General features: G+C 44.9%; 7 protein-coding genes across 8 annotated transcripts; 4 read left to right on the top strand and 3 right to left on the bottom strand.

Annotated features, from left to right (window-relative positions):
* Positions 1–232: 232 nt before the first annotated feature.
* On the top strand, positions 233–4,086 carry blzf1 (basic leucine zipper nuclear factor 1). Its single transcript, XM_067260791.1, has 7 exons — positions 233–251; positions 653–758; positions 910–1,364; positions 1,604–1,803; positions 2,189–2,317; positions 2,427–2,643; positions 2,799–4,086. The coding sequence occupies exons 2-7, from the start codon at positions 734–736 to the stop codon at positions 2,979–2,981; spliced, it is 1,209 nt and encodes a 402-aa protein (XP_067116892.1). The 5' UTR covers positions 233–251; positions 653–733; the 3' UTR covers positions 2,982–4,086.
* A 58-nt stretch (positions 4,087–4,144) lies between these two features.
* On the bottom strand, positions 4,145–6,114 carry trmt10c (tRNA methyltransferase 10C, mitochondrial RNase P subunit). Its single transcript, XM_067260790.1, has one exon. The coding sequence runs from the start codon at positions 5,899–5,901 to the stop codon at positions 4,258–4,260; it is 1,644 nt and encodes a 547-aa protein (XP_067116891.1). The 5' UTR covers positions 5,902–6,114; the 3' UTR covers positions 4,145–4,257.
* Positions 6,115–6,448: 334 nt separating this feature from the next.
* On the top strand, positions 6,449–7,775 carry txnl4b (thioredoxin-like 4B). The gene is made up of 3 exons (XM_067260777.1): positions 6,449–6,592; positions 6,941–7,092; positions 7,242–7,775. The coding sequence occupies exons 1-3, from the start codon at positions 6,461–6,463 to the stop codon at positions 7,405–7,407; spliced, it is 450 nt and encodes a 149-aa protein (XP_067116878.1). The 5' UTR covers positions 6,449–6,460; the 3' UTR covers positions 7,408–7,775.
* Positions 7,776–7,843: 68 nt separating this feature from the next.
* On the bottom strand, positions 7,844–8,930 carry si:ch73-41e3.7 (uncharacterized protein LOC572312 homolog). Its single transcript, XM_067260812.1, has one exon. It carries the CDS (start codon positions 8,914–8,916, stop codon positions 7,969–7,971), a length of 948 nt encoding a protein of 315 aa, XP_067116913.1. The 5' UTR covers positions 8,917–8,930; the 3' UTR covers positions 7,844–7,968.
* A 385-nt stretch (positions 8,931–9,315) lies between these two features.
* mrpl16 (mitochondrial ribosomal protein L16) lies at positions 9,316–11,209 on the top strand. The gene is made up of 5 exons (XM_067260750.1): positions 9,316–9,519; positions 9,713–9,784; positions 10,058–10,206; positions 10,312–10,605; positions 10,759–11,209. The coding sequence occupies exons 1-5, from the start codon at positions 9,450–9,452 to the stop codon at positions 10,948–10,950; spliced, it is 777 nt and encodes a 258-aa protein (XP_067116851.1). The 5' UTR covers positions 9,316–9,449; the 3' UTR covers positions 10,951–11,209.
* Positions 11,210–11,697: 488 nt separating this feature from the next.
* Positions 11,698–13,763, top strand: cenpq (centromere protein Q). 2 transcript variants are annotated; one of them, XM_067260749.1, is made up of 9 exons: positions 11,698–11,762; positions 11,973–12,088; positions 12,206–12,257; positions 12,369–12,465; positions 12,543–12,611; positions 12,708–12,837; positions 12,921–13,037; positions 13,135–13,209; positions 13,460–13,763. In XM_067260749.1, exons 2-9 carry the CDS (start codon positions 11,990–11,992, stop codon positions 13,631–13,633), a joined length of 813 nt encoding a protein of 270 aa, XP_067116850.1. In that variant the 5' UTR covers positions 11,698–11,762; positions 11,973–11,989; the 3' UTR covers positions 13,634–13,763. The 2 variants fall into 2 exon arrangements, with proteins under 2 accessions (XP_067116850.1, XP_067116849.1); XM_067260748.1 differs by having other exon boundaries at positions 11,698–11,800.
* On the bottom strand, positions 13,756–16,556 carry LOC136966277 (C3a anaphylatoxin chemotactic receptor). Its single transcript, XM_067260747.1, has 4 exons — positions 16,548–16,556; positions 16,226–16,259; positions 15,470–15,635; positions 13,756–15,329 (listed from the first exon to the last, which is right to left on the bottom strand). Exons 3-4 carry the CDS (start codon positions 15,614–15,616, stop codon positions 14,388–14,390), a joined length of 1,089 nt encoding a protein of 362 aa, XP_067116848.1. The 5' UTR covers positions 15,617–15,635; positions 16,226–16,259; positions 16,548–16,556; the 3' UTR covers positions 13,756–14,387.
* Positions 16,557–21,878: the final 5,322 nt, after the last annotated feature.

Below are 21,878 nucleotides of genomic sequence, written 5' to 3'. Positions count from 1 at the left end.
GTTAGGAATCCAAAACAATTACTTTATTTATAACTGGTGAATAGGAGCGATGAAATGCACGTACCTTTTCAGTTTCTATTTGGTGTGCCCATATTTTCAGTCCTACCGCTCCTTCAACCACAGCAAAGGTTCCTATCTTCCTACCCTGTCGAGAACTTCCCAACTTCCGCCAGACAAGCTAGCATAGCCCAGGCTGGCCAACAGTATCCGGTTAGGAATCAAGATGGCGTCAAGCAGTTGAGAGAGATTTGGTAGGCTAAAATAAAATTTTCTTTCTCTACATAACTGCTCGTTATTTTACTACGTTTTCCATATAAAATATCAACCAGCAGAACGTACTGTCGCGGGCTTTAACTTAGTTTTGCTCAGTGTTATCTGTAGTTCGACCACACTACCAGCTAAAGTTAGCCAACTAGCTAGCTAACACAGCTAACGTTTGTTTGTTGTTACTCTGTCCTTATCTTGATAGATAAAGGTGTTCGCGCTGTGTTGTAAAAATGCTGTAAAAAGATGTTCCATTAAATACTTGGTGTATGTAGATTACTTTTGGACTTAGTTCAAAGGTTACTTTAGCACAATCTTACATTAAATACATAACTTTAGATAACGACCCTTCACATGACCAACGTAGAATTGTTCCTTACCACCATAGGTAATAAGGCAGACATCCCAGACATCCCGAGGCACGGACACTCCTGTAATTACCCATACTGTGAACACACTTGCGTCCACCATGTCAACAGCAGTAGCTGTGCAGGGTAAGTAACTCGCTTTACCTATTTTTCCAAGACCTTGATTACAGACCGTGTTCATCCTTTCAGCCTATCACAAAAGTGGCACTCAGCCCTGATTCACCCCATCAGCTACTACATTATAAGGCGGTAACATTCCAAATGTCTTATGCTTTAGGTTCTGGCCGGGTGCCAGTTAGAGGCCCAGGCGATGGGATGGAAACGTACAAGCCACTGGTTGCCTTGGAGATTGCCACGAATACGCCTCTGGCAGGGATTCCGTTGCTGAAGGTGGCCAGCCCCAAGCACACCAGCAGACCCACCCAAGCTGTGCCCTCAACTTCCCCCCAGCACCCCGGGGTGCTCCACCTGGGCAAGGTGAGCCGAGAGGCCTGCATGGAGGTGGACGTGGTGCGGATCGTGGTCCCCCGCGCGGCCATCAGCCGGAGTGGCTTTGTCTTGCCGATGGAGGGGAAGGGGGAAGCCGGGCAGCAGATGGAGCATCGCCTGTCTCCCTCTCCCTCTCCTCCTCTGGAGGACTTGAGGGGGTCTCTGGAGAAGCTCCAGAATTCGGAGCGCAGGCTGCTGCAGGACAAAGAGGGCCTGTCAAACCAGATCCGTGTCCAGACTGAGGTAGGGAGCGTGCGCGAGTAATAGGACAGCTGGATTCTCCTAAGTGATATAAAGTGCTGCTCGTAAACGACGTCTTGTGGCACGACATCCAAAAACGGTGCAATGCATTCCATTCAAATGTAATGATCAAGGCCAACATAATCCCGTTAGCATAGCACTATTAGCATAATCCAATTTTGTAATCCCCTAACAAAAGACCTGTGGTGGTGGCTAACCCGTGGCACTGTGCCGTGACGCAGGTGAACCGTGAGCTGAAGAAGCTGCTGGTGGCGTCGGTGGGGGGGGACCTGCAGTACCACTTTGAGCGCCTGGCCCGCGAGAAGAGCCAGCTGCTGCTGGAGAACGAGGCGCTGGGCAGGAACCTGGCTCACACGGCCGAGCAGCTGGAGCGAATGAGCATCCAGTGTGACGTCTGGAGGAGCAAGTTCCTCGCCAGCAGGTGTGTGTGTGGATGAGGGTTGAGTGGTTCAGTCGATATATAGGGGGTCAGATGGCTGAGCGGTTAGGGAATCTGGCTTTTAATCAGAAGGTTGCCGGTTCAGTTGCCAGTTCGGTTGCCGGTTTGATTCCTGCCAGGCGAAATGACGTTGTGTCCTTGAGGCAAGGCACTTCACCCTACTTGCCTTGGGGGGAATGTCTCTGTACTTACTGTAAGTCGCTCTGGATAAGAGCGTCTGCTAAATGTAAATGTATAATGCCGATCTATGAATGAATCAGAATAACTCACCAGCTTGTGTAATTTGTCGTCTTCAGCTTATTACGTTGTTAAATGTCATGGATGTGAAGTGTTTCCTGAATGTGCTGCCGTGTACCTCGGTTACCAGGGTGATGGCGGACGAGCTGACCAATGCCAGAGCAGTGCTCCAGCGCCAGACCAGGGATGCTCAGAGTGCTATCCAGGATCTGCTGAGTGAGAGAGAGGACTTCTCCACAGACATGATGCTCACACACAGGTAAGAGGCAAACCCATGTACACAGTACAAGCATTCTCCTCTGAAGACACACACACACCGATGACGTGTCGATCCCCGCGTGATGGTGTGTGTGTGTTCTGATTGACAGGTCCCTGGAGCAGCTCCTGGTGTCTCTCCAGTGGGGCAGGCAGCAGACCTATTACCCCAGCGCCCAGCCCCTCAGCACTGGAGAGCTGGCTGTAGCCAATCACAAACTGGCTGACGCCATCAACTCGCACCTGCTGGGAAATGTAGGCAGTAGTGGGGTGAAGGGAAGCCCAGCCTCGGAGCTCTGCAACACTCCTGCTGAGAAGATGGCCGAGAAGGTAAGGAGGAGTGCTGTCCTCTTCATCACTATGCCTTTTGCTCTAACTTTCACATGTTAAACTACACTCACTAGTCCAGTGTTGAATGCATAGGTAGGTGGATGTACCATATCCAAATGTTAATGGCTATTCTTGTTTCTCTGTGTCTGTCTCAGGTGCTGAAGATTTTAGACCCCATCTCATGCCCTGTCGAGGCTGACCCGCCTCTCGATGACTCCTCCCCATCTGCTTTTCTGACCAATAAGAAGAGCATCGGACGATTCCACCCATACACTCGTTATGAGAACATTACTTTCAACTGCTGCGAGCGCTGCAGTGGAGACATCCTGGTGCTCTAGGGTCAGAGGTCAGGGGGGTCAGAGCCACATGACCTCAGTGTCTGGATCAGACTAGTTAAACCTCGACGTCAGGAAGTCAAAATCAGAGACACGGGGGGGGGAAAGGTATTGCAGTCCATTACCAAAGTGTGAGAGAGCATTTACACCAGCATGGGACTGCTATTTCCCCATGAAGTTGATGTCTTTAACATTGCAACGATTGTGCTTTGGGAGAGTACAACTACCTGTGTTTGACCACTTTGTAGACCAACGTACCAAGTGGAACACTGTGTTCAAGCTTTGTTACCTCATTCATAGCTTTTTGTTTTTCTCCTCCATAATTAAGACAGATTTTAGGTTTGTGGGGACATTGCCCCATCTTTTAGGTAGCAAGTGAGGTCACAACAACCTCACATGCATTGGTAAAGTGCAGTTAATCCATATTGAGAATACACTGCCTCGAACACTGACTTGAATTAATTTAGGCTAGGAAATGTATGTTTTAAGATTAGTGCTAATATGCATATGTAAAGACTTCAGGACATTTCTTAGCTGCATGAATATCATGCTACTATTCAGCTATACACAAGTGTTATATTTATTGAATTGCTTCAAGTATTAGCAATGATAATTCATGGGGTACACAGGATGTTTTAGTGAACGTTGTAAAGTTGTTTTTCTTATTTGAGATACTTCTAGTTTTGAGAGAGAATCTGGTAATGTAAACGTGCCAGTATTGGTGTGGAGTTAATTTACGCACAATACCAATGGAATTGTCTTTGGAAATTCCCTGCTCCTTTTGATTATTTGTGGTGCACACTGATCAATATGTTTTTGCGTGCAAGCTGAATGAGTTGGTAGGTGTGTTTCTGCCATTGAGATTTTCATTGATCATCAGACATGACTTTATAATGTATCAGGTCTCGTGTGAGGAGCTTTTTGGTTCATCTTGTCTTTGAGACATTTTTATTGAATGTAAGTGCAGTAGTAAGAGCAAATAAAATGAACTAGAAATGTTTTTGAGTGCAATGGTTGACGTTTACATATACTCCTTGTAAAACCTTTCTGAATTCCATCATGTCACAGACCAAAATAAAGTTATAGTTTGTTTAGATCTCTTTCCTGACCATGCAATATTCGTAATGTGATTCTAACGGTGCATAAACCAGTAATATCAGCACAAAAAACAACAACTTTAATTTACATGGTTTACTTTCATCTGTATGCATGTAAACAATGTCATAGTTCATTTTAGAACCACATACACACATAATAAGGATGAGTCTGGGGGTCTTGATCATGGTTTCTCGTCTTTCCACCAGTTGTTCTCCTTTTTGCCCGAGCTGCTCCGTTGTCCCTCCATCTGGCTCTTCAGGGATGTTCGGACTCTGCTGGGTGGTTTGTTTTCACCTCCTGTCCATGCCGTTCCATCCCTCTCTCTACGCCCAGCTGTGTCCTTATAGGTGTTTGAGGATCTTCTGTCTCTAACTCCATTATTGACATCATTATCCCTGTCCCTCACTGTTCTGGCACCCTCTTTATCCCCCCCTCTAAAACCAGGGTCTCTGGTCCTGTAGTAGGACCCCCTACCTGTCCCCTCCTCACTGTTACCCATTCTGGTATTAGGCCTGGAGGTTGGGCCTTGCCTCTCCCACACCTTCTTCTGTGGTGCCTGCAGCTCATGCTGCGTTGGATGAAAACCATCGTGTTTCCTCTTGGGTACAAACTCCAGCGCCTCCTGCCAGCTGCCCGTCTCCTTCACGGTCAGCAGGATGCGGATCATCTGGTCTAGGGTCAGATTCTTGGCACCGATCTCCCAGTGGAGGAACTCGTCCAGAGGGAGGCGTGCGGTGGCGAGGTTCAGACGCTTGGCGTTGGCCAGTGACAGGCCCGTCTGGATGGAGCGGTCCACCAGCGAGCCCACGATGTAGACCTTGGAGTGGTCAAAGGTGCGGAGGACGTTGCGCGAGTCCGCGGTGAGGTACACGAGCCGTTCAGTGGGGAACGTGTCCACGTAACTCTGAGCTGTGGCGGTGATGAGCAGCCGTTCCCAGGCGTCGGCGCCGTAGCGTTTGATCAGCTCGCGCTGGTAGCCGCTGTCGGGCTGCAAGTTGCAGAAGTGCAGGTGGAATGGCTCTTTGGCTCTGCGGTTGGAGCCCTCCACCTCCAGCAGCTGGGAGACGGTGTTCTCCACCTCCCGTTTGGCCATGCTCTGCTCGTAGCTCATGTCGAACACTAACGGCTGGCCGAACACCATGGACTGGGCACTTCGCCAGGCCAGCAGCTTGTCCAGAGAACGCCCCCAGAACTGCAGGAGGAAAGTGTTCTTCAGTTTTGTTTCCCCTTCATCATCCATGTCTTCCTCCCCCTCCACGTTCTTCACCCTATTGTCCTCCAGATACACTCTTTTAGCTTTTCTCTCTTCCTGCTTCTCCTTGCGGGCCTTCTTATGGCCCTCTTTGATGGCCAGGTATTTTAGGTACTTCTTCTTTGAGGACTTAGTGGTGAGCTTAGCTAGCGCCAGCAGGTCCTCATCTTTCATGTTCTCTGGTACCAGCTTCCCAGCCTGACGCCACATCATCACCAGCTCCCGGGTGGCCTCCAATGAGGAGTCCTCACCTGCATCTTCGGGTCCTTGTGATGAAAGGCCTTCTTCACCACCCTCTGTTTTCTCCTCCATAGACACTTGTGATCTCATAACAGACTTCCAGATGTCCAGGTCAAGTTTCTCCACTGGTTGATCTGTCTGTTGAGTTTGGGGGACATCTTTTCTCAATGAAACGCACGTAAAAAAGTGTCGAGTAGGGGATCTTAAGGAGCATAGTGGAGCAGTGCAGGGATGTTTCAGCAGTTTAATCACATGTGTCTTAGCCAGTTCTGGTTCCAGAAGACGGCAGTGTCTGCTGAGTTTATGCAGAAACTGCGGGCCGAGGGACCGCATCGTTTCCTTCTTTCTAACCGAATGTTGTTTCTAGTCGCCTCACCAATAAGTCACGTCCCCGTTGAGAAGAAGCAATACCTGTTTGTTTTCCATCGTCGAATACAATGTACCCCTCGCTATCTGTCAGATTTCAATCATACATTGTCTACACTGAATACGCTTGCTGGTGCAGACAACTGAATCGCTAAGATTAGTGTACACGAGCTAAGTTTTGTATCCATGCCTTCTCGACTGAGAAAGGTCACGTTGTAAAGCTGTGCAACATTGAACTTGGTCGTACTGCCACATAGTGGGGAACAGTTTACACTCTACTGCTGTCCAGGTAAAATAAAAACGTAAACCACTGTATTTTTCAAGTCTAATACGTAGATGACCATTTCACTGAATATTAAGAAACATATAAATTCAAGAGACCATTTGAAAATAGGGGGGCTCTTTTAGAACTACAATCTTAATGACGGGCTCATTGTGGTGTTGCACTAGGCGTTAGTACTTCCTTCTGTCAAACGGGTTACATGCACACAAAAAGTGACTCCAACCTTTCATTTAACAGTAAACAATGAGTTTGTTTTTGCCCAAATTGACATGCAAAAAGGATATAGACGAAGTTATAAAGGGTGTGGCCGAAAAGGTTTTGGTTCTTAGGTTTGGAAGAGATGAAGACTCGGTCTGCCTCCAGCTGGATGAAATTGTGAGTAGTAGTTTACATTATCGCGTTAGCTGAATGCATGGTTTCTGGAATTTCTCTGGATTTACAGTGCTATGAATCAAACTGGCCTTTACTGAAAATGTTCTTGTCTTACCAATTGTCTGCATAATGACGTTATTAAGTTAATTGCATAAATATTTTGCCATATAATCCTTATCTTCTCCACTCTTTATGTTTGGAATTTGAACATTTTGAACTATGCTTTAGGAATAGCCTATTCACTCCTGAAAATTATATAAAAACGTCGGTCCCCTCTAAACATAACTTAGGCTAAATAAAATGTATTTATTTAAGTTTTGTTAATTTTGATTATTTATCTTTATTTTACAGTTGTCAAAAACAGCCCACAACCTGAGTAATATGGCTTCAATATATATTGTGGACGTGGACAAAGCACCGATCTACACAAGATATTTCGATATCAGCTACATACCATCAACTGTTTTTTTCTTCAATGGGCAACACATGAAAGTTGATTATGGGTGAGCCGAGCTAAATATTTTAGTTGGTAATTGATGTTGTACATCGGTTGTGTAGTTTAGAAGTACTGTTTGAATCAGGAAACCTCCTAACACATTGCCTACTGATAAAACTCTTAGGATTAATTATATAACCGTTTTGTTCTCAACAGGTCCCCAGACCACACCAAGTTTGTGGGGAGCTTTAAGACCAAGCAGGACTTCATTGACCTGATTGAGGTGATCTACAGGGGAGCTATGAGAGGGAAGATGATTGTCCAAAGTCCCATCGACCCACAGAATATTCCTAAATATGATCTCTTATACCACGGGATCTAGTGTGGGGTTTGGATGGCAGAATACATTTATAATAGTGTCACTTTTCAAGAAGACTGAATATCTCGATTTGGACGTCTCTAATGCACTAGACATTCATACAGTAGAGCTTGGTTCAACTCACTTTGTCAGGTGTGATGTTTGACAATCCCAAAACTAATGCAATGGCCTTAAATGGTTTAACATCTGTTATGTTTCCTGTGGAAATGCCAAAGTAACCAATGTAAAAAGAAACTAAGAGTTTTTCATACTTTTAGCTGCTTCAAAGACTTTGAATCATTGCTGCTTGAATTTTCCATTAATTTTTAATTATAAATGTATTCTTTTGTTTGATAATTTGGTTAATGCTATGTTTGCAAATTTGTATTAAATATCTCCATCAATGCTCTGTATTAATTTACTATCCACAGAGAATCAACAAAAAAAACTGATTGCAGTGAAGTTTTATTATTTTTGAAATACATTACGTTCAAGAATCAGTTGAGGATTATTATGAGGCTATACTTCATGATTCTCGAGTCTTAAACTGGATTGGGGTCCAGGCTTGTAGGTGTCTATTTAAGATCAAGCGTTAGGTGTGCTGATGCCCTGCCCCAGACTCCTGCTCCTGGTGACAATACTGAAGGCTGTGGGAGGTATGGGCTGCAGCTTCTTGGAGAAGAACTGGAACACTGATTCCATGCAGACTGCAGGTACAGTGCGTTGGCTCTGGGTCCCAGCAGACACTTGCAGCCCCCCCGCTTTAATGGAACCTACATTCTGGTTCAGAGGCTTTGAACTCGGTACCCACCGCCTTGAACAGCTCTGCAGCCAATCACGTGCCTCGTCCCTTAATGGCTGGTGCCACATGTTGTGGGAGGAGTCAAGGAAAGCCACAGCCCACACCTTCTGCTGCACCTCCTGTGAACGCCGACATAGCAAATCTACAAAGGCCAGTCCACCATATCCATGGGCAACCACAACAATGCGCTGGTCAACGCAGTGCGTGAGGAGGTGGTCCCACACGCTGTGCACATGCCAACTGGCTGATTCCTCTCTGTCATTATTACCATTTTCATTTGGGTTCATCAACAGCACTGAGTAAGACTCCTCAAGGGCTCTCTGTACATAGGGGATCTGGCTGCCCTTCTCCACACCCTCATGGGCCACTGCCCTCCAGTTCCACAGCCCACACTGCACGGTGCCCTGGTCCTGGATCAGCACCAGCAGTTTGTCTGGGTGTTCTAGAGCTCCAGAGCTCAGGTATACAAAGCCCTGACTGAGGCCTTCAGTTAGAGGCTCAGTTGGGAGATAGAACCTGTGGAGGGTGAAGTTCTCCTCCATTAGCCGTTGGACATGATGGGTGATGAAGAAACACAAAGCCTGATCCTCTTTCTGGTTAGCCTCAGGATCACCACGTTTGAACCGATACACATAAGGATCATTGGAGTCTGTGTGAAGCAGATGTCCATTATCGGAGAAGTAGTATGGAAGGGAAGGGACCGACTGTTCTTTCATTTCTTCTCTATCCATCACCTAAAGAAAGGACATGCAAAGCACTGTTAAACTCTTTTTGTGCCTAATGCAAATAAAAGCAAGTTGAGGCACTTATTTATTGCTCAAATTTCTTCAATTTAGCAAGCTGAAACAAGCTGCATACAATGTGCAATCACTTCCCCAACCCCACTGCCATGGTCAAATTGGCACATCACCGACTAGAGTTGAGTCGGTCAGACTAGACAAGTCTTTGTAATCCTTTGTTTTAATATGGCATCATTCCATGAGGAACAAGGAAAACTACTATTCTTGAATAAATCATTTTCTTAGAAATGTTCAACAAAAACTAGATCTAGTTGTGCATCAAGAAAGGAGTTAGGGTTTCTATGAAATTGTTCCTACACGGCGTAGTTTCATAAGCGTACCGGATGTTGATCATACTCGGAATGGTCGCGACCTTGTACAATGCGTGATTCTTGTCTATAAACAGTCGTTATTAGCTGGAGATGGTTCATAGAATAATTTAAACAGTAGTCTGATTTGATCACCTTTAAAAAAAAGGTGAAGACATGATTTCCTTGATCAAATCCGCTATTTGCGGAGTGACCAATACAGCTGGTAGGATTGCGGGGCTCCAAGGTAGTTATCTAAAGTCTAGTCAATGTTAACGCTTATAACGTTAGAACTACTAGCTAGCTTGTACTTAACCAAAGTCAACTATGCTAACGATACCGTTACTGTAAACCGACATGATAAAATCAATACTATATTTTGGGAATGTGTTCTAAAAGTGTGGTTGGTGTATTGGCATATTGTGTCACACATTGTACAGGTGCTCTGCAAAATCACTTGAAGGTTCTCTCGGTCGGGATGAAGACGTACGAGATTCCACCTGACTACAGCGGTAATCTACACTTTTCTAATATAGCTCCATTGGTCCCTCCCACCCACTTACTCACAGTAAATCTAAGTTAGACACAGCAAGAACCTTATATCATTACCATATTACTAGAAATATGGGTTACCAACACGTTGGTAAAAACAACGTGGTACGTTCTTGTCCGTCATAAGCAATGCTAGTCAAGGTTGCTGGCTCCATATTGGCACTCTTCATTTTTTGCTACATTACTCTGGACTCTGGGCCAAATCCATGACCCCTTTCTCCCTCCCCCTCTAGATGTAGTGCTTCCTGAACGACCCAAACTCAAGTTCATGAACAAGGTGCCTAACTTGAAAAAGGCTAAGAAAGAGATGAAGAAGCTCCGGGATATCCAGGGTCCTACTAAAGGAGCAAGCACCTTCTCAAAAGGCCAATATGCCATAGTGGTATGTATGCGTGCGAAGGCTGAATATTGGTAGCTGGTACAGATGCCGAAATCATTGGTAAATGCAAACCACATATGATGCATTCTTTCTTCTCCCTTTGCTCAGGCCTTGGGAGGGGGGTACCTCCACTGGGGCCACCTGGAGATGATGCGTCTGACTATTAACCGGCGGATGGATCCCCGCACCACTTTTGCCCGCTGGCGCGTCTTTGCCCCCTACAAGCCCATCACTCGCAAGGGCCTGGGACAACGCATGGGTGGGGGCAAGGGAGCTATCGACCACTACGTGACCCCAGTGAAATATGGCCGCCTGATTGTGGAGGTCGGGGGCAGGCTAGAGCTGGGAGAGGTAGAGCCTATTCTGAAGGAGGTTGCTAAAAAGTTGCCCTTTCCTGCCAAGGTAAAGATTAGTCTAGTGGCTCAGTGGTGTTAGAGGTGAATCTCCATCTTTTGGGAGATGAATTCCATTTACAGTTTTTTTTTATTTATTGTTGATGTAGAATTGGATTAAGTCCAGACGCTTCTTCATTCCATTGTCTATGTTCTCGTCTAGGTGATGAGCAGGGAAACCCTGGAAGCCATGAAGAAGGAGGAGGCAGAGATGGTGCAGAACAACCAGAACCCCTGGACCTTCCAGGAAATTGCCCGCTCCAACATGTTGGGCATAAGGAAGGTACTGAGCCCCCTCGACTTGAAAAACAATGGACGCTTCACCGGAAAGTTTCACAACCCTGGTAGGGTCTGAGTTGTAAAACCCTGCAAAGACAGTGTATATTCACATACAGGTGGACTGTGAATGGACTCTGGAATACCAGAGAATTTGCCCTTGACTACTAAAGTCAAACTATTGCTACTTGTGATCTGTGGACATGTGTCTATCCACCATGGAAGAAGACCGGTCTCAGTCAGGAACATGGTCCATCTTCATTTGTGGCGATGAATCTGAGCTGGTCCAGCTCAATTTTGTTTTGTTACTAAAGAAAATAAACATGTAAAAACATTTATTGTGTGGGGACTTGATCGTTGTAATAAAAATGGTATGTGATTCACACACTGATCAGAAGTGTGCTATCACATATGCACATTCGGCATACTGTATTTGACATACTTTGTATTGGGACATAACACATTTTTTTCTTGCATACTAAATAGTATGGTATTATTGAGACGGTCCCAGGGATTGAGGGAGGATAGAGCCATGTCATTATGATCTACTCTAGGGGATGAGACAATGTACGGCAACGAGTTTGGGATTTGAATGTTGTTTTCTGGGACGAAAAAAAAAGTAGATGCCTTTTCAATTTTTTAGTGACGCTGGGGCGCTGCAACGAATCAACAGAAGCATATGGAAACACGTGCTGTCCTTTACTGCTTTGTCATTCTCATCATGTCCGAAATGTGGAGCCGCACTTGTGCGCGCATGCGCAACCTTTCAAAATTGAACTGCACTTTACCGCGAAACTGGGTCTGCTGCTACTCGCTTGCAAACATCTCTCAAATAATCAGCACCACACTTGTGAAATTGAGAAGTATATTGCAGTGCGATTGAAAGAACAGGTGTGACGTGCTAGGTTTAGCGTTTAGATACATAACATGTGAGTCTCTTACTAAGCTAGCTAACTGTTGGTTGTTTAACCCTCTTTTTTACAAACTTGCTTTAACGTTAGCCAGCTTGCTAGCTAGCTATCTCGAATTGTCTAATATTTGCTACCTACGCTATCTTAGAACCAACGCATAGCCTACATTTCGGAACTTTCTGTGACCTAGAGCTTCTAGCTGATAAAATGAAGCCTGCCCGAGGATCTCAACGACCCCCGTCTCAGGCACCGAACAGTAAAAGCAAGGAGCCAGCTGAGAAGCGGCGTCATCAGAAAGACCCTCTGGTAAGACGGTGAACCCCATAAGTGAAAATCTTTCAATAAAATCCCACAGCTGCTATGTTTATAATAATATTACATGCAACTGTGTTAAATATTTGTTTGTGTATCATCATCAAATAGAGGCCAGGGACCAGCAATCAAGTAAAGCACACTAAACCACAGAAGAGGAAAGGTGGGTAGTGAGGAGGAGACCTGCTGATGTTAATGCTGGTAAACGGGTGTGACCTCAAATCTATCCTCATGACTCATTTGGAATGTGTGCTGGCTTTTCTTCCGTTTGCAGTTTCAGCCCCTAAGAAGGTCAAAGGGCAGGAGAATTGGAAGCCCATGTCTATATCCTCCATTACAGCTTTGGAAAATATGTTGGACTTATCCATACTGTGAGTGCCCAGTGCAGGGAGTCATTACTGTACATTTGTAAATAACTAAAATGACTGATGATAACCCTTATCTTCAGGTCTGTTATAGCTAAGATAAGGACTGAGAAAGAGGAAGTACAAAAACATCTTAACACTCTGAAAAAAAGGTGAGGAATTGTAGTGACCACAAACACACAGTCTATCGCATTCATCTACAAAACCCAGACTGCATACACACTAAATCTGTAAGCACGCTGTTCCAGGTTCCTTGCCAGTTGTGTGGAGCTCCCAGTTCCTGTCCAGAAACGGGGAGAGATAGTTCATGCCTCTCGCCAGCACCAGGAAGAGAGCAAGAAGTCCACTCAGGGCAAGAAGACGTTGGCCACACTGGAGGTGAGAGAAGGGGCAAAGAGGAGAAGCATCATTTCTGTGCTGATATACTTTCTGAGTATGTGTGTGTGTGTGTGTGTCTCAAGGAGGAACTGAGAGCTGTGGTCAACACCCTGGAGCAGATGGAGGAACAAACAGCCTCTCTGGACCACGAGTGTAATAAACTGAGACAGCAACTGGAGGAAAACGAGGCGGCCCAGGAGGTACACACACACACACACACAGATGTACAGATAGGCACATAACTTCTTCGCATAATGTATTTTCAGAAATGAAGAAACACTTGTTCTGTTATCTAAGGTCCTGTTGTCTCAAAAAGCAGCCCTGAATCTCCCCCCTCTTCCCCCACGCAAAGACAGCCAACCAACCCTACAGGTAGGGTCTGCTTCTTCAGCACTAACATGCACACACGCAATACCGATAAACATCTGGGTTGTCAGTCAGTGTTGAGAGGAAAAGGAAGTGGCTTGTCTTTGCTCAGACCAGGAACAGGAAGGTCATTTCACACCTTGTATGCCGCAACATGAATTTTGTAGGTTCCCACAATGTTGTTAAAAACTATACAAAACCTCACATGGACTTGTTAAAAATGGCCTCCATATTCCTGATCCTCTCATTCCCACAGGAGAAGCTGCTAGACCTGATCCCCAAGGCCGACAGGGGCACCACTGCCCTGCGGCTGGGGACAGCACTCCAGAACGGCCCTATCCAGAACACCACAGCTCTGATGAAGCATGTACACAGACACACTGACCATCTCCTGCCTCCTCCTTCACACCTGACCAATAGCAATGGCTAACCGGGGGCTGTGTGACCTAACCCTCTGATAGTGGATAGTCTGCCAATTCCAATTTCAGTTTGGATTCAGTTGCCAATCCAGGGCACCAATCTTTTTGATAAATTATTTTAATTCATTCCAATAGTCCATGGTATTACAAATGTTGAAGGTTAGACATGTATTTAGTTCACTTTGATCAACTGAATATCTGGTAATATCTTGTATCATTCATCCCAGTCTGTATGTGGCTTCAAACATATTAACTCTTTTCTATTACTTAATTTGGAACAAGTATTACAACATAAATATTTGTTTAATAGATATTTTATACAGCTTTTATTGATTAATCCAACACATTAATGAAAATGGATGGTGCAAAAGAGCATCCGTGTTTCCAACTAATGCAGAAAGTCGTGTCCACAATCAGTGTTCTCCAGCTCAGCATGTGCCGATATCTGAACACATTGGTTTTGTGTCACAGAAAGAAATAAAGTGTCTATTATGTTGACCTGGGTAATGTCCACTTCTTTAGTAACTCAGTATGTGGTGCCTTATGTCAACATGGAGATTCCATATTGCATTTGGTCTGCTCAGTTGTTCAGTAATACAAATTGTAGACCGGTCACAGTGAACAGTAGGGCAGAACTTCAAAGGCATTTACCCACAGAAGTGGGTAACATAGTCCACAAGACCATCTTTATATAACTTTGTAATCCAGAGTGTAATGTGCAGAGGACAGAAGATTCAGGCTTTCGGGTTGCGGAGCTAGGTTCTGCTAGATCTGGGAGTTACCCCTCCGGAGTGACTTCCTACGAATGGATTCTGAGTCGTCAAACACCCGCTCGATGGTGGAGATGAGGGATGCCTTCACGGCCTTGCCCAGCCCACGGGCAGCGAACACGTACAGGACGGGATTGAGGGCACTTTTCAAATAGACCAGGAACAGAGAGACGTATGTGGCCTTCAACGAGGCTTTGTACAGCCCCGCCAGCTCTGGCCGCCCATCGGACAGAGCCCGCAGGAATCGACAGGTGAAATACGGCACCCAGCAGGTGAGGAAGAGGAGCATCGTGAGGAAGAGCACACGGTACAGCCTGAGAATCCTGGCTGTGGATGCTGGTGAAGACGAGGATGTGGGCGTGGCTGTGTCGGCCTGTCTGGCAGAGAGCAGCACGGCGACGTTACTCCCCAGGAAGACCAGCAGCGGCAGCATGAAGCCAGCCACCGTCTCGGTAACAAACAGACCCATACTGGGCCCGTCGCTATCCCAACACTGGTGGGTGCTGTTCATCTCCTTTAAGGTGGCGGTGTGGAAGTAGGGCGCTGCCAGAGCGGTGGCCAGAGTCCACAGGAGGCCACAAGCCAGGGGCACCGCCCAGCGCGGTCGCCGGAGACTTGCCCAGACAGGCCGGAGCAGACACAGGCAGCGCTCCAGAGCCACGGCGCACAGCAAGAAGGCGGCGGCATAGAGACCCAGGCAGCGCAGGAAAATCACCAGCTTGCAGAAAGCAACGCCGAAGGGCCAGCTGTAGCCGTGGGCCAGGTAGCCCAGGGCCAGGGGCGTCCTAAACAGCAGCACCAGGTCGGCCAGGGCCAAGTTCACCACGTACACCCGGAAGCTGTTGGCGCCTCTGCTCTCGCCCCTGCTCCCACGCCGCTCCAGACGGCCTCGCCACGCCAACGCCCACACCACCAGCCCGTTCAAGGGTATGCCCACCTGGAAACCAAACAAAGTCATCTGTGTCACATTCGAAGGAGTACCTCCATCAGATTCAGTTTGATTGATTACAGCACGTGCACATATCCTGACGACCAGTTCAAACAAGGGTGAAGGAATGGCGCTTTAGGCACACCTACCAGAAAAATGAGGATGGTGGCCACCATCTGGACCACTCGGCCTGCCTCAGCTTGCCAATCCTCCGGGCTGGGCTTAGGCCCGGGGGGGGACGAGCGGTTGGCATGGACATCCAAAGGGAAAGAAGACTGGGTGAGACTTGAAGACATTGTGTCAGATGTATATCTTCTGAGAAGAGAGAGGGAACAATTACATCACGCATGGGTACAAGTGCCTAGGTCCAGACTTTTGCGGCAACATCCTGTTATGAGGAAAGGATCGAAACGCTTTCACAATGGTTTTGTCTGTTCTTGTCGTTGTTGAATTAGGAACATTAAGAACTATCTTAATGGCATGAAATTACACCGCTTACTCTACCAGAATCTTCCTTTTCCTCATTGTTTATTTATTTGAGGAGCACTTTTGAACCTGTGAGTTGAATGTACACCTCAGCTATGAGTTCAATGTAAGGAATACTTTGAATATTCACTTCAGCAATCAGTTCAATGAAAGGAATGATGACACTTGACTTTCCATGACTACATGCCTTCACTCATATTGTTGCCTGAAGCTAATACCTTAGAATACTGCGGTGGCATGCTCCCTGCTCCACATTGTGGTATTAATGATACAGTAACATTTCCCCCTCCGTTGATAATTACAAGCTTAATCATGGGTTCTTACAACAACCATATGTTTAATCAAATCTGTGTACTGGACCAAAACCAGCTTTCACTTCTCAAAGAGAATACTTCACCTGCATTGTTAAATATACTTACTTATCGCAGTTCTCCAGAGCGGGCTTGTCCACACCTATCACAAGTGAATGCCAGGAATGAGAGTTGCACACACCTTCATTGCTACACCTCTACCATTACCACAAAGGGAATATTCACTTGTGCCCAGCTCTTTCCCAACTGCTTTTGTGGAAGCCTTATCAGTATTATTGACAGGCTTGGCCAGCTTAGAGTGGACAGAAGGTGTTTAGCTAAAGACTATTTCAAACCTCTATGACTCATTAACATATTGTAATTACAGTATGGTCTGGAAGATTTATGATATGTAGGTACATTTTTTGAATGTAAAGATTGTGTTGCTTACCTGCTTCTGCGTCTGTAGACAATAAAGAGAGAAAGAGAAAGAGAGAGGAAGGAAGGAGGGAGGGAGTGAAAGAGGGAGGATGAAGGCAAGTTAGGGAGGGCTTTCTTACCTAGTAGTAAAGACTGTTTGTATATGTGTTTTTTTATGTTTCCTGTTTAATATTTGATTTGGACAGTGATATGAAAGATGATGATCTACACAAAACCTTTTACAATGACAGACTCTTTTTATACTTCCTAAGCCATTTAATTCATTTAATTAAGTAGACAGTGAACAGTTGCTCATCTGTGGTGACATCCTGTTGTTTGAAAACGTGTAAAATAAAGAAAATAAAGAATGACGTGAAATTACCACCCACACACGCACACACACACGCACACACGCACACATGCGCACACAGGCCATTTTTCTCTTGTTTCACCACATGGTGGCGCCGTGTGCTCTCTATCATGACTGCATGTAGAAGTCTGTGTCCTTCCTCTGCTCCAGCACCTCTGTGCGCCACCTGGGAGGCTTGTATGAATGCTGCATGTTTGTCATAGACAACGTTTAAATGTCAGTGTGTCAGGATCTGAGGCAGCAGTGCTTTCCCACTCTGAGTGGATGTGAATGTGTGAATTCCCCACCCCAACGGATTATTATGAGATCATTTCACTTTCTGACAGTTCAGTTCATGGACTTCCTTTAAATGACAGTAATGATCAGTGCATGCATCTATCTGTAAATGTGGCCGTTATCTGTTGTTATTAGTTTAAGTGTATTGATGAAATAATGAGTGTACTGGTGTAACAGTTTTAATCATCACTTATCTTGTCATGACTCATGACTCACTTTCCTACGGTTGTTTGTTGATTTCTTTCATTTTGTTTTGGTGTTTTTTCTATGTCCACATGACTCTACTGTACTCTGTTGATCTAGTGTACTCAAGGATCCCTTGAAAACAAATGTTGTACAAATGGACAATGACAATACCCTCAGGGAGGCCAGCTGGTACGTGTTGTGCCATACTATGGGCAGGAAGGCAAATGCCTGTGTGGTCTTTGACAACCAACAGCTTCTGTTCTCCACACTGGCTGAAATGGGCTTTGCTACCTACTTGCTAGGACCTTTCAGGGGGGCAGGACCACAGGGGGTCAGCTTGGGCACCTTGTCCCCTCGCTACAGGAGACCCACAGGGGGTCAGCTTGGGCACCTTGTCCCCTCGCTACAGGAGACCCACAGGGGATCAGCTTGGACACCTTGTCCCCTCTCTACAGGAGACCCACAGGGGATCAGCTTGGACACCTTGTCCCCTTGCTACAGGAGACCCACAGGGCTCCCAGCTGGGACCCCGTCTCTTCTCCATCTACACCAGATCACCTGACTTGGTCATCAAATCACAGAGCTTCTCTAACCACTGCTGTGCTGACGATATTCTGCTGTTTCTCTCCTTCCCACCCTCTGCTTCCCAAGTCAAACAAAGAAGGACATGTCCTCGTGGATGTCCTCCCAGAACCTGAAACTGATCCCTGACAAGATGGAGCTACTTTCATCCCTGCCAGGTCATCCCAAGAAACAGAGCTCTCTATCACTATCTGAATCTCTGTGGCAGGCTTGAGATGCAAAATTGTTCTTGCTACAATGTGCAATGTTATATTGAAGTTCAGATGTTATTGTTGCACTGTAATTGAGTTTATTATTGTTCATTATAGATGAGATGTGGTTACTTTGTACTGTGCCTGGTGAATTCAGGCCATTGCTTGACTATCTCCACTGAAATTATATTACAGTACTATACACTTTTGATAATATATTTTCTGCTGTACTTTCTAGATGCACTATTTTGTGTGTTGCTTTGGATAAAAGCTTTTTCTAAATGAATGCACTGATGGGGGCACTCCTGAGGATGCAGGCAGTGCTCCAGAGTCTCCTCTGGAGAGAAAATTCCATATTTTCCCGACTGACAGGGGCTCTCTCACAATTTCTCTCTCCAAACACACATGCCATTTTTAGTTGCGATTATAGTTTGTGGAGTAGGTTTTACACTTTTCAATGTTATCTTCAGCCTGATCACTCATATAGACTAGACTGCCAAGTATTTAATAATTACTTTTGTTACTATTCAACTGGGAATGTGGTTTCCCTTTGTTTGTTGCAATCTTGAATTAGGTTGTAATGTGGACTTCCCCGGCATAGAAAGGGTTAAATAATGTTACTTTGCTGTGAGTACATCCATGTTTTGTTGAGTTTGGTGTGGACAAACCTGACTGGCCCACATATATCCTTGACCTAAACACTTTCAAACACATTTGAGATTAATTCTAACTCCTTCTGCCAGCCAGGTCAAATCACCCAACATCAGTGCCCAACTCTCCCTAATGCTCCTGTGGCTGAAGGGAAGCAAATCCTGAGTCAATGTCCTTTGGAAAGACTTCCCAAAAGAGTGAAGGCAGTTACAGAATCAGAGTGAGAACCCAACCCACCCATGTTAATGTCCTTTGTTTTGGAATGAGAGGTTCAACATTTAGGTGTCTTCAAACTATTGACAACATAGTGAATGTGTACGATTTCTGTAATTCAAACAATACTGGGAATTCTGCCCTCTCATGGACAAACCCCTCTTCTCCGAATCCCCCATCTTACACATAACGCGACTCAGATGCAGGAGATTGCAACCCCCTCACCACCACAGTGCTGCCACAAACCCTAAGCAGACACTGGGGCTCTTTTCTCATGATGCCCAGTCTTGGTTTGACAGCCAAACTCGATGAGTGAGTGAAAATGAAAGTGGACACTCACAGGTGGGTTCTTTTCAAGATGAAATTTAGTACAAAACCTGCTGGCTATTTGAAAGTTGGAACTCAATATAAATGCAGTAGGAAGTTTCAAAAATCTCTGCAATTATCATCTTAAAGAGAGCTGAGTGTGCTGTTTCCAGTGTAGTATCAAACAGATATCAAAGTAATTTGTGAGGTCACGGTTTAGGAGGCTGTGTGAATAAGTATGTGTGGATTGGTAATTTCCTCTCTGTGTATTTCCCCTCGGTACTGTTTCTTTTATTCACAGAGTACTGGTGATGGACCTGCCAAACACACACAATCACAAACACATACAAAAAAAGTAATGACGTACAATATGGGGAACAGGAAATTGCATCTCATGTGTGCTCTATGAAGTGCGACCCACGTATGACAGGAAAAGAGAGCGGAGTGCCCACGTGGAGAATTAATGCTCATAGACATTTCAAGAATGAAATACTGTAAAGTCTAGACTAACTTTCACCGTGATTTCAGTTCTATATATTGTTAGACTTTCTGTTCAGTTGCAGTTTCTTCGATTTCTTCGAGTGGCAGAAATGAAAGTTGTACTAATTTCAAGTCAGTAGGGCAAAAAAAATGTTTGTCTGAGAGGGAGAGCCTGTGTGAAACTGTGGCAAGAATAGTGTGATGCCTCCAACTGAGAGCCATGCCTCATCGTATGTATGGTTGACCTTGAATTTCCAAACTGCCAGGGAGGGTCCCTATTGTATCTGAGTCTCCCCCACCCTCTTTAGTTCCTCAAATTCTTCCCCCTCCTTTTAGTATTTGTTGTTGACTGTTTACACTTTCAGAATATCTGAACACCTATTGTATTGTAGTGATACTAATGATATCAACTTTGTTTGGCAAAATATACTTTCAATCTGAACTGCTCCACTTCCACTTTAGTTAATCTCAAGGTTATCCAACGGTTGAGTACTAAGCATGGTAAAATCTACTTTACAAAAGAAATGATTATGACCTAGCATTTGCACATGTCCTGAATAAGTGAATAGAAACCAAAGAGAAAATGGAAATAAGTGTGCAGTTCATTCTGAAGCAAGACCGGTGTGAGTGCAAAGGGAATGTACCTTAGCTATCCAGAGATGAGTAGCATTGATGATTGTTAGGCTACCATGGAGACACATTGAGGGGAAGCTAAATTCTGGGTCAATCCAGGCAACATCTGAGATATGAGAAAGGGTGCAGCATGTACAGGCCAGTCATTTGCAGAGAGGGGTCTGACCAAACCTTTCGCTGTAAAATCCCCAGCTTGATACTAACTGACAAACTCATCATTTTCTTCCTCACTATCATTATTATTATTATACAATGTCAGAACTTCCCATGTCATAACAGAAATTCAGAGAATAATTTATTTAATACGTATGGTCATAATCATAATCTTGGAAGTCATTGAAATAACACTGTAAAATTGTATTGCATCTTGGCATTGTGTTTGCTGGCACATAGATTAGATCATGTGTTTTTTCACTTGTCTTTTAAACTGATCACTGACACACGCATGGCACTCTACACCTCACCCTTGACTTTCCGTGGAGGGGGAATTCAAATGAGTCACACGATACACTATATAAAGGAGATACAGACAAGCTTGTCATTTACCAATGAGAGAGTGAGAGAGTTTAGGCGTTGAGAAAGGTTTCTGCACTTATGGAGGAATACGTTGATAAAGGAAGTGTTCAGCATCCTGAGGGAGGAAGTCTATTGAAGGTAAAATGTAATACACAGACACATGTGACATCACATTATGTACAGCCTTGGGCTTACATTTCACCAAGAACCTGTGGGGTTTTCAAATCAATTTTTGATAAACCTCTTATTTAGGCTTTTTAGTGTCATACTACTGCTTGCTTTGGTTGATACATGTAGTAAGATAATTCATTCATTCAGTCATCAGTTATGATACTACTGACCAGAAGAAATAGTGACTATTTTTGCTTTTAGCTGGAAACCATTTTCTTTTGCAATTTTGGGTAACTAACCAAGTATTGGGTTCAATAATTCTCAAAACACTTTCTGAGAGTTCTCCCAAAAACCAACCTTTTGAACTGAACTCAGATCAAGTGTTTGTGGATGGTATGTGTGGAGGAATATGCAATAATAATTTTAGTACCTAAATCTACTATCACAGTATGCCACTGGCAAGATCATTCTAGAACAGTGAGGGGGGCCACAGCTGTGCTCTAAATATCTGGAGCTCAAAATGTACAGCACTGCTCAGATAATTGTTCCTCCTTTACTTCAGAATATGAATGGATGTGTGAGAAAATTGTACACTCTATCTTTCAAAGGTAGACTAGATAAAAACGACTATCAAAGAATGGGACTCAAGGGAATGCAAGGCACATAAAGTAAAGGCTAAAATAGAACTAGAGTACTGAAAGTACGGAAGTCCTTCATTAATGTGGATATGTTCAGCAGAATATTTTAAGTTAGTGTGTTGGTTCAGCAGTAAACAGACTGATAAATGGGAAAGAATGTTTGATGTTTCCTGTTTTTTCCACTGTTGGAAGTGTCATACTGAGTGTGA

This window comes from Osmerus mordax, chromosome 22, assembly GCF_038355195.1.
Source record: "Osmerus mordax isolate fOsmMor3 chromosome 22, fOsmMor3.pri, whole genome shotgun sequence".
NCBI lineage: Eukaryota > Metazoa > Chordata > Actinopteri > Osmeriformes > Osmeridae > Osmerus > Osmerus mordax.
Note: the sequence above shows the minus strand (reverse complement) of the source record. Positions and strands in the feature narration are given on the sequence as shown.

What these genes read in the sequence shown, in the direction of transcription:
- si:ch73-41e3.7 (XM_067260812.1), bottom strand. Translation starts at nt 8,916, where the DNA reads ATGGATAGAGAAGAAATGAAAGAACAGTCGGTCCCTTCCCTTCCATAC.
- txnl4b (XM_067260777.1), top strand. Translation starts at nt 6,461, where the DNA reads ATGAGTTTGTTTTTGCCCAAATTGACATGCAAAAAGGATATAGACGAA. An exon ending in GCCTCCAGCTGGATGAAATT is followed by an intron (nt 6,593 to 6,940) that starts GTGAGTAGTAGT and finishes TTTATTTTACAG; the next exon opens with TTGTCAAAAACAGCCCACAA. An exon ending in CACATGAAAGTTGATTATGG is followed by an intron (nt 7,093 to 7,241) that starts GTGAGCCGAGCT and finishes TGTTCTCAACAG; the next exon opens with GTCCCCAGACCACACCAAGT.
- blzf1 (XM_067260791.1), top strand. Translation starts at nt 734, where the DNA reads ATGTCAACAGCAGTAGCTGTGCAGG. An exon ending in AGCAAGTTCCTCGCCAGCAG is followed by an intron (nt 1,804 to 2,188) that starts GTGTGTGTGTGG and finishes CTCGGTTACCAG; the next exon opens with GGTGATGGCGGACGAGCTGA. An exon ending in CTGAGAAGATGGCCGAGAAG is followed by an intron (nt 2,644 to 2,798) that starts GTAAGGAGGAGT and finishes TGTCTGTCTCAG; the next exon opens with GTGCTGAAGATTTTAGACCC.
- cenpq (XM_067260749.1), top strand. Translation starts at nt 11,990, where the DNA reads ATGAAGCCTGCCCGAGGATCTCAACGACCCCCGTCTCAGGCACCGAAC. An exon ending in ATGTTGGACTTATCCATACT is followed by an intron (nt 12,466 to 12,542) that starts GTGAGTGCCCAG and finishes CCTTATCTTCAG; the next exon opens with GTCTGTTATAGCTAAGATAA. An exon ending in ACAGCCAACCAACCCTACAG is followed by an intron (nt 13,210 to 13,459) that starts GTAGGGTCTGCT and finishes TCATTCCCACAG; the next exon opens with GAGAAGCTGCTAGACCTGAT.
- mrpl16 (XM_067260750.1), top strand. Translation starts at nt 9,450, where the DNA reads ATGATTTCCTTGATCAAATCCGCTATTTGCGGAGTGACCAATACAGCT. An exon ending in TAGGATTGCGGGGCTCCAAG is followed by an intron (nt 9,520 to 9,712) that starts GTAGTTATCTAA and finishes CACATTGTACAG; the next exon opens with GTGCTCTGCAAAATCACTTG. An exon ending in AGTTGCCCTTTCCTGCCAAG is followed by an intron (nt 10,606 to 10,758) that starts GTAAAGATTAGT and finishes GTTCTCGTCTAG; the next exon opens with GTGATGAGCAGGGAAACCCT.
- trmt10c (XM_067260790.1), bottom strand. Translation starts at nt 5,901, where the DNA reads ATGCGGTCCCTCGGCCCGCAGTTTCTGCATAAACTCAGCAGACACTGC.
- LOC136966277 (XM_067260747.1), bottom strand. Translation starts at nt 15,616, where the DNA reads ATGTCTTCAAGTCTCACCCAGTCTTCTTTCCCTTTGGATGTCCATGCC. An exon ending in CCACCATCCTCATTTTTCTG is followed by an intron (nt 15,330 to 15,469) that starts GTAGGTGTGCCT and finishes TTTGGTTTCCAG; the next exon opens with GTGGGCATACCCTTGAACGG.